We start from the raw sequence: 18,543 nt of genomic DNA on the forward strand, positions 1-18,543 counted from the left end.
TTGTTTTGTATAGACTGAAGGGGGCAGATAGGTAGCTATTGTGAAAAAGAGACAGTACCATTTGGTACATCACAGGAAATCCAGGAGGGTTTTCTAAAACCAGAGGGAGTTTCTGGCAGGAGGTACCCAAGCAGTTTTTATGAGGGTTTACCTATTTTTGACTTGCGACCATGGTGATGATCTGGACTCTGGATTTTCTGTGGTACCATGTGAAGTGCCTTTCAAATGCTTTTCAGCTAGTGTATCAGTCTTGTGCATATGCTTGGCTTGAGTGTGAGTGGAATTCTGAGATTCTGTTTTTTCAAGAAGATAACATACAACATAGAGAATATTTATGTGATAAAGACCCACTGTGTGTCTGTGCTGTAGCAGATGGTTGGCTTGTTCACAACCTTAAAACCAAAATTCATGCTGACACCAGTTGTGTAGGATTCTCATTTAGTCTTAATTCCATGGATACTTCTACTACAGATGTTGCTGTTTAGCAACATTTAGTTAGAATAAAATTCTTATTCTGAAAACTGGAATAACAATCCACAGCGTATTCAGAAAGTGAGAAGCTTTTTTGAAGTGTTAGGGCAGGTAACAAGTTTGCATCTCACTGATCTGCTTGTAGAAGACCAGGTGTAAAAGCTTGTGTTGGAAAGGCAGAAAATACTGGATGGCTCTGTGAAAATGATCCTAGGGAAAGTCCTGGGCACTTGACTGTCATTTGCCCTTCACACCACTGTGCAGTGTAAAGGAGCTGTGGGGTTGGTAAAGTAATCTCTAACTGTGCTGTGTGTTTAAGGATCTTGCTTCCTGACACAGCTCAAGAAGATAATCAGAAATCAGAGACTGCCTGGGTTTTTAGAAAAAAAAGCTTTTCAAACTATGGATGTTGCTGGAAACCATAATGGTTTTTCTCTTTGGAAACAGGGATGTCCTTCCATTCACACTGAAGTTGCCTCATGCAATTGCTGCAGCAAAGACAGAAGCTGAACTTGAAGAGATTGCTCAGCTTGGACTGAGTAAGTAGTTCTCTACAAAGATGTCTTTTCCTGTAGCACACCTGTAACACTGAAGAAATAGGCTGTATCAGTAAATAGTTCATACTGGTTAGTGATGATACAAATTTTTGTATCATCTTGTTTAGAAAAGCAGTTTCTCTTATGATTTGGGAAGGCCAGACCTTCTGGCCAAGGAGTGGTGCTCTTCCTTCCTTCTGTGCCTTCTGTGATATTTTTGCTAGTGCTGTTTCTTCCTTCCTCTCTTCCCTCTCTGGGCAGCCCTTGGGCAAAGCAAATCTCACAGTCCCCACACAGAGGTTGATGTGGCTTCTGCTCCAAGACCTAACGTTGTCTGCATGCTCACAGAGCACTGGCTGTGTGAGGCTATATAAAGCACTGGCTTTATTATTTATTGTGAGAAGAGTGTAGGAACTGAGGTCCTCTGTTGATAAAACTTCTGTTCAGATTGACATGAAAACTTAAAATGGTGAATTTTGAGATCAGTGCCTCAATGAAGTGACGTATTTAGGAACTGAGGAGTGTATCTATGATGGTGTAGAATGTATCCATAGGCAGAGTGTTAGGTGAAATTTTAAAAATACCTTTAAATAAAAGGGTGTCCTTGCATCACTTGATTGCTTCAGCCAAACACAGGCTCATTGTAAAGCATACCTTGAGCTCAGGGGAGGTGGATGCAAAGCCTCCTGGGATTTGAAACTTGGGCACCACCCAGATGAATCATTAAGCAGCTCTGTATTGAGCAAAGTGCTGAGTGGCTTCATTTCCTTCTCCAGGAAGGGAAGGTTGACTGTCAGCAACCTTTGTTGCAGTAGAGTTCTTAATAATCTTTGATTTTGAAAAGGATCCTCTCTAAATCAGTGTTAGCATGAGGATCTCTTGAACTGTCTGGTGGGACTTTGCAGTGCAATCATACCCAGGGCTGTATTGCTGTGCTTTGCATTTTGGTTTGCTGCAGTAGCAGTGCAGTTAAAGGGTTTGTTTTAGACAGGAGAGAAATTACTTCTTCACTGCTTGTCTGCAAGTTTAGGTAGTCAGGTGCAACTATGGATTATCATGGGAATAGAGGCAAATATGGTACTCTTGAGGTCAGTATTTAGATGGGAAAAAGAAAGTAAAAGGTCTGACTGGGATACAGTGTAATGAAGACAGTCTCCCAGTGACACATGGAAGCCTTAAAGTAACATGAGGTGAGTCTCTCCAGAGGGGACAATAATGGTAATGTTGATCAAGCTCTCCAGGCTGACCACACTTTGTCACCAGTACCCCAGAGTATTGTGGCCTACTTGCTGCAGGATTAGTCTTGCTCTTCAATAGCCTCTGCATTGTGTATGTTTTTTCTGTAGCTACTACATTTGAAAGCTGATGCATACAGTGGTTGCTGTATTTGGGATCAATTACCTGATATACACCAGATGACAGTTTCCATGAGCTCAGTGTCTGTGTGATTGCTGTATTTGGGATCAATTACCTGATATACACCAGATGACAGTTTCCATGAGCTAAAAGCAGGCAACAAAGTTGAGATTTTGATGGAATTTTAGGTGTCCATGTGCAGAAGAGCACACCAGAAAGTCAGCCTTTCAATTCTGTGGACTCAAGAGAGGCCTAAAAACTCCCGACAGCCCTTCCTGTTAAGTGTGAGTTTTCTGTGAGGAACGTGTAAGCACAAAACCCTGTGGTGTGTGAACACAGGGCTGTATCCCCTGTCAGAGCTCTCTGGTGCAGTAGGCTCAGAGGGAGAGCTGCACAACACAAGTCAATAGCACATAGCCCAGCAAACCACATCAGGAGGAACTTCTGGTAAAGATTTCAAGGCTGTTGCCAACCTGCAAGGTTTCATGTGCTGAACATAAGATTCTCTCTCAGTCTCCCCTGTGTTTCACCTGCAGGAGTGCTTACATCATGTGTTTTTGCAGCAGCCACGTGCCAGGCACAGGCACTGAGAGGTCTGCAGGCAGGATGTGAAGTCATGAAGCTGGGAGCACCAGCAACATGGCATAACTATGCAGAGAAACGTGCCTGTGCCTATAGACATTCTCTGGCATGGCCTGTCACCGTGGGCTATTTCCTGTCTTCTGCCCCGCAGGCAGGACCTGGCTGTTGGCACGGACCTGTTGTGGATGCTTGGCATTCGTGCACTTGGGCCCAGGTATCATTGCTCAGTTGCCTCCAGTGAGCCATCTTGACACACTGGGAAAAGGACCATGTCAAGATTGGCAAATTTTAGCTAAATCTCCCTCCTTTGGTATTATGCCCTTATTTCAGCATGATTGCTGCCTTCAAGGGCACATCTGGTTTCAATCTTCATGCCTTCAGGCACCGATGCTCTTTAGCAGTGACTCGGTTGCACAAACATGCTGACACTTGTCTGGGATAAGTGCAGAGGCTGCAGCTGCAACTTGCTGCTGTAGCATAGGTTTTCATGCTCCTGGTGTGGGACTGCACACTGGGTCATTTATGTGTCTCTGCAGTCTGTATTCTCAGGCAAACTGTCCCCACTGCAAGGGCAGGCCAGCAAGCCAGTACCTTCGTTAGACACTTGAATGCTTGGTCTGCCTTGCTAAAGGTGATGTGTGCATCCACCACAGCAAAATGTGAGCTGCCTTTTTGTGTATAGTTTCATGTGTTCACTATGAAAAGAAACTGAACCAAGATACTTGTAGAGTTTCTGGAAGTGGCCTTAAGCTGGTGTAAATCAGCTTAACTATTGTCTTTAATGAAGTGAGCTTGTTAATACCAGCTGAGAATCTTGCCTTATTTCTCCTGAGTGACATGCTAGTGAGAAGTTTGTGTTCATTTCAGTCTCAAGCCAGTAAAAAGTATTCTGTTACAGTCTCCATTCCTTTCTTTGATACTCAGTTTAATTTTAAGCTTAGTGGGGTGATTGGAAGCTGTGTGTTGGTCATGGTATTTATAAATGAGTGAGAGCAGCCCCAGGAATGTAGCATACAGTTATGTCTGGTGGTACTTTAAGAGGTTCACTTGGACTTTTTTTCTCCTTTTAATTAATAAAACCTTGCCTAAATTTCTCGATATTTTAAACTGGTGTTGTTGAGTTGAATGTTCTGAAATCCATCTGCATGGTGTTTTGCATTCTTACGTTAATGCAATGATGATTTTCAGACTTTTGGAGCTCCCTGGCTAACAGCAAACCCCCGGATCCTTCACCTCCCTGTAGGCCTGTGCCTTTGGACCGTGCTCGCAAAGACTCACGCCAGCTCTGCCTTATAAATGGAGTGCATTCTATACGAACCAGAACGCCTTCAGAGCTGGAGTGCAGCCAGACCAACGGAGCGCTGTGTTTCATTAATCCCCTCTTCTTAAAAGTGCACAGCCAGGATGTCAGTGGAAGTCTGAAAAGGCAGAGCCCGAGAACTCCAGACGTGAATGGCACAGCGAGGCCTCGCTCCCCCCCGCCCCGGCCACCACCTCCTGCTATTAATAGCACCCTCACGAGCCCACAGATTTCCAGGACTATAAAGCAGGCGAGCATGCCAGAAACAGTCAGCCATAAGAAGGAGAGGGGCTTGGATTTGCTGCAGAACAAGCCCACCCCGATTCCGCCTCCTCGGCTGAAGAAGCAGGCTGCGTGCTCCGAGGCAGACAGTGCCTCCAGGAGCGCGGCAGCGCTCCGGCCTGACTCCGTGTGCGTGCCCGAGGCAGCCGCGGTGCCGCGTGAAGCCCTGCCCGAGCCGGCTCCAGCAGCTCCCAAAAAGACTCCGGCTGCCATCTCTGAGTCACACATCCCGTGGAATGGAGGCAGGCAGAGACTGAGCGACATGAGCATTTCCACCTCCTCCTCTGACTCTCTGGACTTCGATCGGAGCATGCCGCTCTTCGGCTATGAGGGGGACACCAACAGCAGCCTGGAGGACTTTGAGGGGGAAAGTGACCAGGAGAGCATGGCACCCCCTTTGAAGCCCAAGAAGAAAAGAAGCAGTTCGTTTGTTCTCCCCAAGATTGTGAAATCTCAGCTACGGAAAGTCAGTGGAGTTTTCAGTTCCTTCATGACCCCTGAGAAGAGGATGATTAAGAAAATTGCAGAGATGTCCCGGGACAAACGCACCTATTTTGGATGCTTGGTACAGGACTATGTCAGCTTTCTCCAAGAAAACAAGGAGTGCCATGTTTCGAGCACTGATATGCTGCAAACAGTTCGTCAGTTCATGACCCAAGTCAAGAACTACTTGTCCCAAAGCTCCGAACTTGATCCCCCAATCGAATCACTGATTCCTGAAGACCAAATAGGTAAGAAACACTGTCCTGTGTTTTGGGGGGAAGGTGAAAATGTGTAATCTGTGTTTACAGTGATAGTCTTTGTCCAGTTCAGGAAGGTGGGGCTAACTTGGCTAGTAGAGCTTGAACCACCAAGTATTTGAGTCTTAAAACAACCTCCCCCTCCATTCCCCACCCCAGATCACACTGTCAGCTTGGAATGATTACACTACGAAGTTGTTCATAAGAAGTTATCTTTAAAATAGGTGCAATGCAGACTTTTTTTACCTGTGATTAAAACTTTTTTACCTGCTCTGCTGTTGACAATAGCAAATCCTTTATTTGCTGGCACACATGTTTTTTTCTCTGAACTGGACTGATATAGTTCGCAAGGGTTGGTCTAAACTGCCAAATCTGGCCATAGGGATTGTAGCTGTAGAACTAGAATTTATTCAAAACCAATGACATTTAAGAGCAGAGAGATATTTTATGACAACTTAGTTTTGAAATAAATCTGATTCCTCCAGACATTCTTAGTCGCTTCTAGCAAAGCTGTACTATGTCTGCACTTGAAACTAAATAAAAAGATATGTAAGAGTTTTAGAAAACAAACATGTGCAGGAGAGAGAAGGGGCTGCTGTTTTCTGTAGTTTTCTGTACTTCTCTGTTAGATGTGTTTGTGAGTGGTTATGGATGAACTATATGTTAGAATATATGTTTTAACAGGAGAGACAGATTTGTGTATCCAAAAAAGTGAAATCATTGCTGCATAAATCTCGCTGCCTCTCTTGCAGAGTCTGCGCAGTATTTGTAAAAGAGCCTGTAAGCCACATTTAAGAGGTAAACACGCCTCAGGGCAGAATACTTTCCTTGTGAGCTCACTTCAGTCCTAATTTGTTTGTTTTTCTCCCTACCCCAGTGTCCCAACAGTTGGCTCAGTGCAAAATTGGCAGATACTTCCTTCCCTGGGACTAGAGGGTATTTTTATATTGACATTCTGTCTGTCCTTGACCAAGATGAAGTATTCTCATGTAACCTCAGCTTCATTTACATTACTTCAAGCAAAAGTCACAAGGACTGCTAAAGCAAATACAAAAATGTGAAAAGTGTCCCCAGAATTGAGACTCAGAAACATGTAATACTCTCCCAATAATAATAAAGACTGTTAGATGGGTGTTAGATGGAAGAAAAAGCACCAAATTAAGCAGGAGATGCAGGCACATTTTTGCCTTTCTGTAGCGTGCTAGATATTTGACAAAGCAATACAGATGGAGTTTAGTTGTAATTTTGTGAAAGCCTAGTTTGTTATGTAGTTTTCATTTCACAAGGGTGTGGTTTAATCGGACTGTGGGTCTCCCAAGACTGGAAAAAATGTTCTCTGCTATTAAATGTTTCAGACTTTGGAGTTGCATAAGCTATGAAGTATAAGAACTAAAACTGCCCTGGTTTTCTTCAGTGACAGTCTAGTTCTGATCATGTGACTAAACACAATTAATTATAAAGTGGGCTGGTTTAAACAAAGAAAGAACTTGCTTTTGAATCATGTACTGCCTTTGGCTTGAGCCAGCAAACAACTGCAGTGGATCAGAAGCATCAGATGTTGCTGATCTAAGTAGATAATTATGTGACGGCAAAATTTAGTCATCCCTATGGAGAGCTTTTCATGAAGTAGAGCCCTGCCTGTTGTCCATAGTTTTCCTTGACTATTTCAGTATGGAATTGCAGCCCAAATTTTAACTTTGTGAGCAGTCGTTTATCCTCTCTTGTCAGTTTGCACTTCCGTGGTGCAGTTTTTTCCTCCAGCGTGTCAGCCTGGTGCTGGATGTGTGCTTCTGGGATAATGCTCCTCCTTTCTGAGTCATTCAGGCTTTGCTTTAACCCTTCTTTGCCTCCTGAACTTCAGCAGCTGCTGGAACAGCTCTCCCAGGTTTAGTGAAGCCCTTAGTGTTTGGAACTTCATTCAGTGTCTCCATAATGATCTTTTTGATCATGTAGCTTTTCTTCTAGAACTTCGTCATAGACTTCTGCAAGCAAAAGACTTCTGGAGCAGATCTTTTATCTTCCCAGATAGGAGTCCCATCAAATTGTTAAGCTTCTGCAAAATCACTGGGAAAATATCCTCCAGGGTTTCTAGTCCTGACAGATGCCTCCTGACCTTAGCACTGTAGGCTGTTAACCCACCCTGAAGCAGTGAGATTCCCAGTGTTGGGACAGAATCAAGAGTAAGGCACATGGCTCTTTATTGTTTAAGGATGAATGTAATTTATTTTTTTAAAAGACATCCACACCTCAGTTTGTATCCACAGAATGAAGACTGGTCTGAGGAGACCCTGATAGTCCAGAGCTGCTTGATCAGCAAATATTTGGGAGTTTTTGTTTGTCTTTTCATCTTTTCCTGGCTTAGAACAGAACAGAGTCAAGTTGAATGCTGTCACTTTGCCAAGTGGGATCTAACATCTGACATCTAAACAACTTCAGTCTCAGTGCCCAAATCTGGCCCTGAACCAAGAAATTACTGGTTTGAACCACTTGTCAGTAAGGTACTAACTGATCATGTGGGAACGTCCCTAAACAATACCCTCTATTACTTGTTTTGATATTTCTGATATGTTAGGGATATTTAAATGCTGAATGTTAAAGAAGCTTGGAGAGAATGTGCTGGTCCCTTACTGGCAGTCCATGCCTTGTTGAAGGTCATTGGGTCTGTACAGAGGAGCTGCAGACAGACAGAGCTGGACATAGTAATTAACTGAAGCCCAGGACTGACCCCCGTGGTACCTCTTTTCCAGTGTCTGTCTTGTTTGACAGTCAGCCATGGGTACTTGGGTTCTCAGTGCAGTGTTCTGCCCACTGTTGATGCACACTGCTGATGGTTATTATGGCAAGGCAGTATTTCCCTTGTTTGTTTATATGGAAGGTGCACAGAATTAGACCTATGGGCCTTAAAAAGGTTAAGCAGCAGCCCAGCCCAGATACCCTCTTCTTTACTAACCCAGTTATCCTCCTGAAGGAATTAGAATGGTATGTCACTATTTCTGCTTGAAAAACTCATGCCAGCTGGTTTTTTCACGGTGTTACTTTTTAGGTGCTTGTGCATTTATTTTGGTGTCCTGTCCTTCATTGTTGCATCTTTTCATGTTGAGCTTAGTCTTACAAACACATCCCTCAGTGCACCTCCTTTCACCACAGGAGTGATGGGACAGGGCAAGCAGGAAGCAGTGGTACAAGTACTGAGCAGAGGCAGGGAACCAGGTTCTTTTTCTGACCATCCCTTGGATTTCCTTTGTGACTTTTTCCCTGCTTCTTTTCTTTCTTTTCTTTCCTGCTACTTCAAGAGAAGACATGTGCTTACCACACAGCTATAGCATGAGTTTCAAGTAACTCACAGCTGCTTAAAGCAGAGCACACCTAGCACAGATAGCTGTGTGATTTTTTGGTGTGCTTTTGTGTAGGTCACATGAGGGGAGGCTTACCTTTCACCCCTGGTTGCTAGGTCTCTGCCACCACTGCCTGTAGATCAACCACCTCAGCCTGACCTCTGTTTTCAGGGTTGTGCTGATTATCAAGGAATTTGGGTTGTGTGAGGTCTTACTTTCAAGGCTTGGTCCTGTGGAGGAGATTGCCATGGATGCTTGGCCATCACGTTGTGGTATTCCAAAGCAACTTTCCACTTTCAGCTGCCAGGCAGTGTGACCTGTGCAGGACTGTGCCTTTTTGTGGCGGTTCTCAGGATCGCTCAGTCTGCTGCTGACCTCTGATTTCCCTGGTGAATGGTTTGGCCATGGTAAACAGGGCTTGAGTGTAAATCGAGGGACTGGAATGTGACAGTCACGTAAGTGGAGCAACAATTGTTGGTAGGTAGCAGGGAAACAGAGAGCCTGGAAAAAAGCCTGAAAAGGTGAGAGCGTGCCTAGAATTTGGGGAAGTGCGGGCTGTAAGGAGGCTGTATAAGGACACTGGCAATGACTAATGTGTTGTCCTGTCTAGATGCAGACTTGTGTGGTTGGCAGCAAAACAAAAATAGCATGTCAGCACAGGATACAGATGTGTTTCCACAAGTTACAACGAAACTAGCTGGCTGGCCTTTACAATTCATTTATCAAAGCACTTCCAGTTCCCATTTTGAGGCTACAGGCTAATTATAAGCATTTCAGGAACGATACACAGTGTTCAGTTCATATTATATTCAGTTTAAAAAAAATTATCTGAAGAGTATCTGTTTTGATTTTGAAGTGGTAAGCATCCTGGGAGGATATTTGAAAACATGGATCTGAAATAAATAGAATTTTTCTTGCTGATTTGGTTCTTAAAAATATACAGAGATGTTAAGCTAAAAATAAGTCCTCAATTCACAACTTAGATAATGATTTGCCTGGGAAACCCTCATATACTTTTTTGTGACCATCAGAAATCAAACAATGAAAACTGCTGCTGGCTGAGAATTGCTTTGTGGGATCTAACCCAAAAACACCTTTCTCTGAAAGTGGCCAGAAGAAACAGTGCTGAAGAAAGGGTCGCTGGCTGGGTGGTCTGGCCCCAAACATGCTCATAGGAGCCATGGCACTGAATATTGTTCTAAGACTCAGATCACAAGAAGTGCTGTCCTACCAGGCTTTAATAATAATATAATTTTTTTGTAAGCTTTGTATTTGTTAGGATACATATGGGTATTACTGTTGACCATTAAAAAAAACCATTTCTTTTGAGGGCAGAACTCAGTGGTTCTCACGTGTGTGCCAAGAATTCATAAAGGAGAAGAAAATGTTGTGTGTTGTTTTGAGGGTTTTTTGTGTGTGGTTTGAAGGATTTTTGTGTGTTGTGGTTTTTTCTTTGTTTTGTTGTGTCTGTGTGGAGCTTTGAGCACAGCCACGAGTTATATGATCCCTTCCTCTGTGCTGCTTCAGAATTATTTCAAGTTTCCATGGAAACTGTGGAAATGTGATCGAGTAAATTTCAAAGCAATTTCCAGGCACTGCTTTTGGATCTTGTGACAAATAGCAAACATGAAAGAAACCTCCTTGCCATCTTGCACAGCTGTAAAAATCTGCATGGTCCATCTGTGGAAGTGGCAGTGCCTTTGGAAGGGTTGAGGGCAGAAACCCTGAAATCCACTTCTCACCTACAGACAGCGAGCCTGGCCCCAGCCAAGGACTGCGGCTCTGGGGAGGAATTTTCTGTCCCAGCAGCATCCAGTTCCTGTGGGATCTGGGGAGGCACTGCTTCTGCCTCCTATTCCTATACAGGATCAGTCACATCCAGAAACATCCTGAGCTTCCCAGAGCTCCTATGAACAAATGTTGTGATGACCCCTCTTTATTGAGACGAAGGATGGCTTGTGCTCAGTATTCATCTACAAAACTTCCACTGGAAGCCTGTGGGAGTTCAGCTTTCATGGGGATAGAGCTCTCTCACTTTACATGATGTTCAGCAGCACCAACTGCTTTAATTAACAGGACCAGCTGGTTGCAATGCACACTGCAGAGGTGTTCCTCTTACAAGCAAAGCAGCTGGTGTTTTTCCTATTTGAAAAAATCAGGTAGTAGAAATAAAGAAAGCTGAATTGCCAAAAAAATAGTCATCAGTGAAGATAGCAAGGAATGATTTGTAAACTCTAGAATAGAAATTTAGCTAGCCAACGTACCTGTGGGTGAGACTGGTGCGTTTTTCTTGGTGGAAAAAGTGTTTCTGCAATTGTTTCTGCCCCATGAGCCCTGAGGATTGCTTTGATGGCAGGGAAAGGCAGTTTCTGTCTCTGTGCAGAAGGGTGATGCTTCTATTTACCTGGCCGGTTTGGTGCTGATTGTGTGGCTCTACCAAGTACAATAGATAAGGATCAGTCGTTTGAAGTGTTGCCACTTGCTAACGTAGCTAATTGATGGCTCTGCTCTGGTGGGAAGCTGGATCCAGCCCTGGCCACTGTGTGAGAGGCCACCAAGAACATGTCTCAGATCATGCCTTTTTTAGTGCCTTTGCTGACAAACACAGAAAAAATGCTACATATGAAGTCAAGGCACCGTAGGAGGAGAAGTGTGTGTGTGAAGGGTGTTTATATGGGAAAGAGAGGGATGGAGACCCAAAAGGAAAAAGGACTGGACACAAGAATGTGATAAATGAAAGAAAAAAGCAAGAAAACAGAATAATGCTTGTTTGGAGAGTGTGTCTGCTTCTGTGTAAATACCAAGCCTTAGAAATAGTATGTGATTAAAAAAAAAAAAAAAGGGGAGGGAGAGTAGGGAGAAAAGAAGTTAGAAATAGTATGTGATTAAAAAGAAAAAAAGGGAGGGAGAGTTGGGAGAAAAGAAAGAGGCTGTAGTTTAAAAACACCAGTACAGGCAAAGAACCTGGGACGGCAGAAGGTTTAATGAAACTGTAATGAGTCACTGTTACTAACTAGGGAGAAAAGAAAGAGACCCACAGAAGTACAGGCAAAGAACCTGGGACGGCAGAAGGTTTAATGAAACTGTAATGAGTCACTGTTACTAACAAGAATGTCCACTGCTAATTTGTGTAAACGTGTGACCTGGCAGTGACACAGCCTCTCCTCTTGTGCTCCTCTGGTCCATCTGCCTGCTCTAGGCTCTGGTCCTGCCCCCCTCTCCTGCAGGGATGGCACAGGAATGTTCCCCACCATGTTTCCCACCACAGTACAAATAATCGATGTAGCTTAAGAACTAATGTAAGCTGCATTGCCATAAGGAAGCTGAGAAAGGAAATTAGCTTTTACAGTAAAGGTTTGCAGAGAAAGTGTTGAGCAAAGAGCTTTCTCTGTTGACACCGTCCATACTATGAAAACAGAGAATGAGGGTTAAAAAAAAACTGGCGTAGAACAAGAATTACAAATAAGCCCTGAAGTTAGCAGTTACTGTGCTGTGTGCATACAATTGCCAAAGAACTTCAAACTTGATGACAAAGCTGTATATAAGCTTGTGTGATGAAATCTGAAGCTGGACAAACAGAGCTTGGTTTTCATTTATAGTTTTTAAAGCCTATAATCTGCCCAGCTTCATAAAGATCCTGACAAAGTTGAGCCAAGTTTTAGGAAATCTTCGTTGAGTTACAGTTTCCAATGGAAACTATGCAAAAAGGACAGGCTTTAATGCCAAAGGAGACAAAAATTATGATTTTTGAAACATTTTGTTTCATGTTAGGTTTCGGAGTTAAAGTCTAAACTTTAAAAAAAAACTTTAAAATAAAACTTGCAGACTTCCAACCAACAAAAGAAAAACTTTAATAGACCCACGGGTTTTTTTGTTAGTTTGTTTTTTTTTAAACTATCCGTAGTGTGTGGGTGTGGGTTTTTTTATTTACCACATTGCCAGAAATGACAATTCAATATGGATTCTGCTCTGCCTTCTGTTTTCGTGTTAACAAACATCTGGAAACTCATCTTGTGTAATAAATGGGCCTTAGAAAGTAGGTTTTGCTCTACAGGGTCTCTTTAGGGAATGGCTGTGTTAATGCTGGCTCTGCCTTTGAGGGGGAAGTCAGCTGGATTTGTGTTTTCCTGTTGCAGATGTTGTGCTGGAGAAGGCCATGCATAAGTGCATTCTGAAGCCGTTGAAGGGTCACATTGAAGCGATGTTGAAAGAGTTTCATACCACAGATGGTTCCTGGAAACAACTGAAGGAAAACCTGCAGCTGGTGCGGCAGAGGAATCCTCAGGAACTGGGCGTGTTTGTCCCAACACCAGACTTTGTGGACGTTGAAAAGATTAAAGTCAAGTTCATGACTATGCAGAAGATGTATTCACCTGAAAAGAAAGTCATGCTGCTGCTGAGAGTTTGCAAATTGATTTACACTGTCATGGAGAATAACTCAGGTATGGTGCTTCTGGTAGTTCAGGTTCACTGCTCTTTCATACCTGGTGTTGTCTTTCGGAGGAATCAGCCCATCTCATTCTGCAGACAGGTCTACTGCTGAAGCTCTTGTAGCTTCTCCTTCCCCTTTTGAGAGGAATTCTTGCTCTCTGCTTCTGACCTGCTGTCTCTGTACTATCTGGCTGCATGTCTTAAAAACTCGGTGTGAAGCAGAGTTGTTGTCATGGGTGGAGTGCGAGCTTCAGGCAAAGTTAATTGGAGAAGCCCTCCCGTGGTGCAGGAAGGACCCTCGTGCTTTCTGAACTCCTTGTCACAGAGGAGCCTGGGTGCAGCTGGATTCAGTCTTAGCCCAGACTTCGTCAATGATTTAAAATCCAAGGAATTATAGAGGTGTGATTGAACCTTCGTACAACTTGGTCCTACAGGATTAAGGATGACAAACCAGATAGAGTCATATCAAATGAATTATTTATTATGATAAATTATTAGACCAAAAAGATATTAATCTGAATTATTTACTACACAGTGTAGAATTAAAAACTACCAGTATAGTCTAGTATAGTGCAATGCACTATATCAAAACAATTATAATAAAGAAATTATATTAAAGCTAGCAAAAAGACCCAGAACAATTACTGAGTAGAGATTGATGTTTCTTACTGAGACCAGCGACCAGGGGCACCAAATCTCTTTTGCTCAGCCTCCAGGAGTGGCCGTGAGGGGCATTCCCACCAACGGAGGAGTCTCCACACACAATCCCAGAAGGGAAATATTAGAAGATCCTGCCATTTGAAAGCAGGACTGGACTTTTAGAATACAAAGTGATTGACTGTCAGCCGGATGTCTCCATGCCAGTCTTGTCAGCCTCTGCGTTTTTAGATGAGGATACTTTATTTGCCACATCAATGTCAGGCTGCTTAACTTCGGGGTTGATGAGTCAGACTGGGTTTAGCATAATTCAACACCAAAAGCAGCATGACACCACTTCTTAGTTCACCACTGATAACTTTGCAAAACAGGGCATTGTTTTACCTCACTCCAGGCAGAGCATCCTACAGTTGTGAAGCAATTGAAAAAGAGCAGCTTTCCTTAACTGTAGGCTTTTGAAGTTGCCTGGCAGAAAGGCTGTCCTGTGAGCCTGGAATTTAACACTGATTCTAAATGAGTATTTGTCTGCAAATTGTAATAGAGGTAACACCATATATTTAGCTGTTGCAATTCAATAGCATGTATGCAATATGACAACTACAATGGTTTTATCTTAATGGGTGGAGAAATGCAACCTCTAATCCAGTATTTTTGGCTTGCTGTGCCACTGAATGTTCTCATTTGGACACTTTCTGTCATGCTTTTGGAACAGAAATTACATCTATTTTTGCACTGTAGCAAGAACCCTAAAGCACCTTTGAAACCTAAATACTGAAATGGCACTACAGTCCAGTCAAGACCTGCTGAGCAGTCAGTGGTCCAAAATGCTGTGCTGGATGGCATGAATTTATAGGTGCAACTCTGGCATTCTCTCTTGCACACTGCTGTGACAGGTCATGAGCTAAGGTGTAGCCAAGCTGTGGTAGTGGGAGATTGTTTTCCCCTAAGTGAGTATAAGCTGCTGCAGGTGCTTGGCAGTTCTCTTTCTAAGGAAGCACTGCATGTGCAGCTGGGTCTGGTGCAGATCAAGACACCTACTTTCCTTGGAGATTGGAGATGAATGGTGAAAGCTTATGGCTGTTAAAGCCCCCAGGTACTTTTACAAGATTTAGGACTGAGCTCCTGCCTAGCTTATTGTTGTGTTTCAAAATTCTGCATTTTAAAAGGGGCTACAGGGGTCTTGGCCTGAAGTTCTCTGTTTAGAGAATGTGGTGTTACTGGATTGAGTAAGGTATTTCCAACAAGCAGAAGGAAAATACTGAGAGACTGCTGCTGGTCAGGTGCTGCGTTGGGAGACTTGAGCTGAGATGTGGCAAGTGCTCATTGGGCTGTCTTATTTTGTCATGTAAAGTTTTTTAAACGTGGCATTGAGCCAGCAGCTGTTTGAGTATCTATACTTCCAGCCAGGTGAGTGTGGTAGCTGGAGCGTGTGCCTCAGCTGGTGTCACTTGAGTTTCAGCAGAGTTGTGAGCTGGCTCCTGCTCTGGGCAGTTCTGAGTGACCATCACATCTGTTTTGCAGTTGTGAACACTGTTTTGCCCGACCCAGAGATTTGGCCACATTGGGATTTCTGAACAGAAAGTCAAAATGCAGGAAAAGTGCCAGGAGCACAGGCAGGCCTAGGTACAGCACAGTCTTTGTGGATCACTGTCACTCCAGGCCCTTACAGTCTCTCCCCATCTTTCTTGTAGGCTCCCTTCAGGTGCAGCACCTGGTGTTTGTAGAACACCTCTCTGATGGTTTTGACAATTGTCTGTCAAGGAAATGGTTGAGTTTTCTTGTCAAATCTAACAGGCTTTTATATTCAGGCTTCTCTGCTGTGGGATTCATACTCAGAGACTGGTATTTGTGTCTGGATGCTTCCAGAAAGTTGATACAATCCCTGGATGTCTAAAGAAAATGCTATTCATCACCTCTTAGGCAATGGTAGCAGTGCAGGTGAAGGTCAGGCCAGACTGGCATGGCAGCCTTTTCAGCAGTTCACAGTTGAGCTGCTGCCAGCGTGAGCCCAGTCTCTGAATTTCCCTTGCATGCCTCCAGGTGTGCATCATAAGATCCCTGCCAGTTTGAAGGACAGGACTGAGCTTGTCTCCTGTACAGTGAGTGTCAGGTGGGGTTCTCTTTGCTGCACATTGGTGACTTTAGGAGGTTCTGGAGTAATACAGACATGCTGGGTAGAGAAGGCACAAAAAAGTGTTTTACTTTCAAACAAGGGAATTGCTAAAAAAATGTGGTTTGTTCTCACTGCTTGTGTTCCCTTCAACCCAGGGAGGCTGTATGGAGCTGATGACTTCTTGCCTGTGTTGACGTATGTGCTCGCCCAGTGTGATATGCTGGAGCTGGATACCGAGATCGAATACATGATGGAGTTGTTGGATCCATCCTTGCTGCATGGAGAAGGTAATCTGTTTATTTTTACTAGAACTGCCTGAAGGACTAGTGAGGGGGTGTTCTGAATCCTATTAAGGGGAGACCTAATGACAGTGATGTTGATAGTGTAACAAAGAATGTCATCATCATTTCCACTGCTGGGTAGCTTGCAGAGCACCAGCCCCCGCGGCTGGAAAATCTGCTGCTGTGTTTTGCTTTGTGAGCAAATACATTGTTTCCAATCCATTTTGACACAGCAGGCAAACACATGCACTGTGCAGGTGCCCGATGGCCTTAGCCTTTTGTGCCTGAAAATTTCCTGAGAGGATTTAAGGGGCAGCAGCACCCAGCAAATTGTGAGGCACATAATGAGACTTGGCTTATATGTTTTGTGAAGACTTCTGGGGGACTTCTTTGCACCTTTGCAGAAGTGCTTTTGAGAATGTTGCCCCCTTTTAATGATCTTTGCTTCTTCCCAGTATTTGCTTCTCACAAAGTATTTTTATGAGCTCTAGCAGTATGCTTCCTGAGGCATTTCTTGAATGAATGCTAAAGTCTGCTGCAGGCAAGGAAATCTGCCTCCTTGCAGTTTCCATGGTAATATTTTTAACAGAGCAGTTTTCTGCAAGGCCCTGCTAGGCCCCAGAATCTAAAAGGTTTGTGAGGAGGTTTGAAGGCTCTTGCAGCCAAGCTTAACTGTGTGTTAAGGTATATGTGTGTGTTTCCTGTTCCTGCTATATCCTGGCTTTCTGAAATTGCTTTTCATGTATCCTCTTGCATGCTTTTATGCTACAATTCCTTCAATTTGGCACTAATTTGTTCCTTGCTTGGTGTACAGAGCATCCTTGAGTGCCTTGTTAGGAGTCTTAGCATGGAAAATACTTGAGATGTGAAGCTGGAGATCATTAACATGCTTTAAAAGCAGAAAGGTTTACTGGACTATTAAGTCTTGTTGTTTTGAATACTCAGAGAAAGTCTGTCTATTGGTTGGGCCTGTCATTGGCACTAGCTCAGCTCTGCTGTGCAGAAAAAAATTGTATAGGGCTTTAGGGTTGTGCATTTCAACTGTAATGTATTGTCCAATTTGTGTAAAGGGTCTTGCATGAATTTTATGTGTTCATCTTGTTGCAAAGCTAAAGGCTGAGAGGGAATGCTGTCAGTAACACAGAAAATACTACTGTGGGCATCCAGTGCATCTCTGAATGCCTCTGAATAGACTGTGCTCTTAGCTGAACACTCCCACCCAAATAGTTGACTTGAAAAAGAAAAGACAGCATGTCTTTTGTTTCTCCTGGTCGCTGTGGACTGTTGCCTCCTGTTAAGACTCTTTTACTTTGTGACCCACAGACTTCTTTTGTACATTGGCAACTCTGTTGTGGCTTTAATTTGTTCTCTACTCATGTAATAAAGGGGGAGTGTGCAGGACTGTACACACCATCTCCTGAATTAGTTGGACGTTCTGGGAATGCTGAGAAGGTGATGATAGATGAGTAGATGTTTTAAAAATAAAGGCAACTTTTTGGGATGATTCCAGGGTACAAGTCTCACACTCAGTTGCTGCTTTATTGCCCCTGAGGGTGGTTGCTTTTAAGTTGGTGAACACATTTAGATTGTTTTTCATTTTGTACCAACAGCCATGTTTATTTCATCCATCATTGAAGCCTGGGAAGAAACCAAAACACTGTTAGAAAATTGTTTAGAATAAAGCTGGTGTTCCAAGATTGGAGGAGTAAATACTCAGGAGTAAAGGAGTTACGAGAGTTGTTGGTTTTCCTAGCTTTTACAGGGGCAACTGAGAGGAGTTTTAAAAAAATTTATTCTCTTACCAGTCATTTAAGGAATGGCTTTCCTCAGCAGGAGTGGACCCAAGGCTCTGCTGTGTAATATGGAGCACATGCTAGCCCTGCATGTCTCTGAGCAGCTGAGAACACACCCTCCAGTGTTGTGCAGGCCAGGAAGGGTTTTCCTTTTGTGTGTAAATATTCTGGCAACTTTCACATCTATGTGTGTGTGTAGCTGGGTGCCTCTCTGTGTGTATTTATATATATCTCAAAGAAAACTGCCTGTGCTTGTGACTGTGACCACTCTGAGGAGCTCTTCCCTTGCTGTCCTTCACAGGGGGCTATTACTTGACAAGCGCTTATGGAGCACTTTCACTGATCAAGAACTTCCAGGAAGAACAAGCTGCGCAGCTGCTCAGTTCAGAGGCCAGAGACACTCTCCGGCAGTGGCACAAGAGGAGGACAACAAACAGGACAATACCTTCAGTTGATGATTTTCAGGTAGAGCTTAGGGCTGAAATAGAAAATGGGATGATTGTGTTGCTGGAAATACCCATTTGAGAGGTATCATTCGTAGCAAATTCCCTTGGCAGGGCTGAGATTATGGCTGGCAAATTTGCCTCTTTGAAATCTTCACACTCACTTTTTATCAAACAGTTTCAATATGATGGTCTGAAGAAAACACTAAATAATAGAGCTTTC

At 43.5% G+C, this 18,543-nt stretch overlaps 1 protein-coding gene across 5 annotated transcripts in view; it reads left to right on the forward strand.

Moving 5' to 3' along the window:
- The window catches only part of RIN2 (Ras and Rab interactor 2), a 66,852-nt gene that overhangs the window by 39,663 nt on the left and 8,646 nt on the right, over window positions 1-18,543 (forward strand). For all 5 annotated transcript variants that reach the window (XR_005953582.1, XM_041417114.1, XM_041417117.1 and 2 more), the window contains 5 exons: window positions 919-1,010; window positions 4,134-5,258; window positions 12,739-13,044; window positions 15,959-16,090; window positions 18,179-18,342. Coding sequence is in view for 4 of the 5 variants with exons in the window: in XM_041417114.1 (XP_041273048.1) it covers window positions 919-1,010; window positions 4,134-5,258; window positions 12,739-13,044; window positions 15,959-16,090; window positions 18,179-18,342 (1,819 nt within the window). In the remaining variant the exon portion in view is untranslated. The remainder of the gene's footprint in view (window positions 1-918; window positions 1,011-4,133; window positions 5,259-12,738; window positions 13,045-15,958; window positions 16,091-18,178; window positions 18,343-18,543) is intronic.

The sequence above is a fragment of the Onychostruthus taczanowskii genome, unplaced genomic scaffold (genome assembly GCF_017590055.1).
Source record: "Onychostruthus taczanowskii isolate IOZ18803 unplaced genomic scaffold, ASM1759005v1 scaffold55, whole genome shotgun sequence".
Taxonomy (NCBI): domain Eukaryota; kingdom Metazoa; phylum Chordata; class Aves; order Passeriformes; family Passeridae; genus Onychostruthus; species Onychostruthus taczanowskii.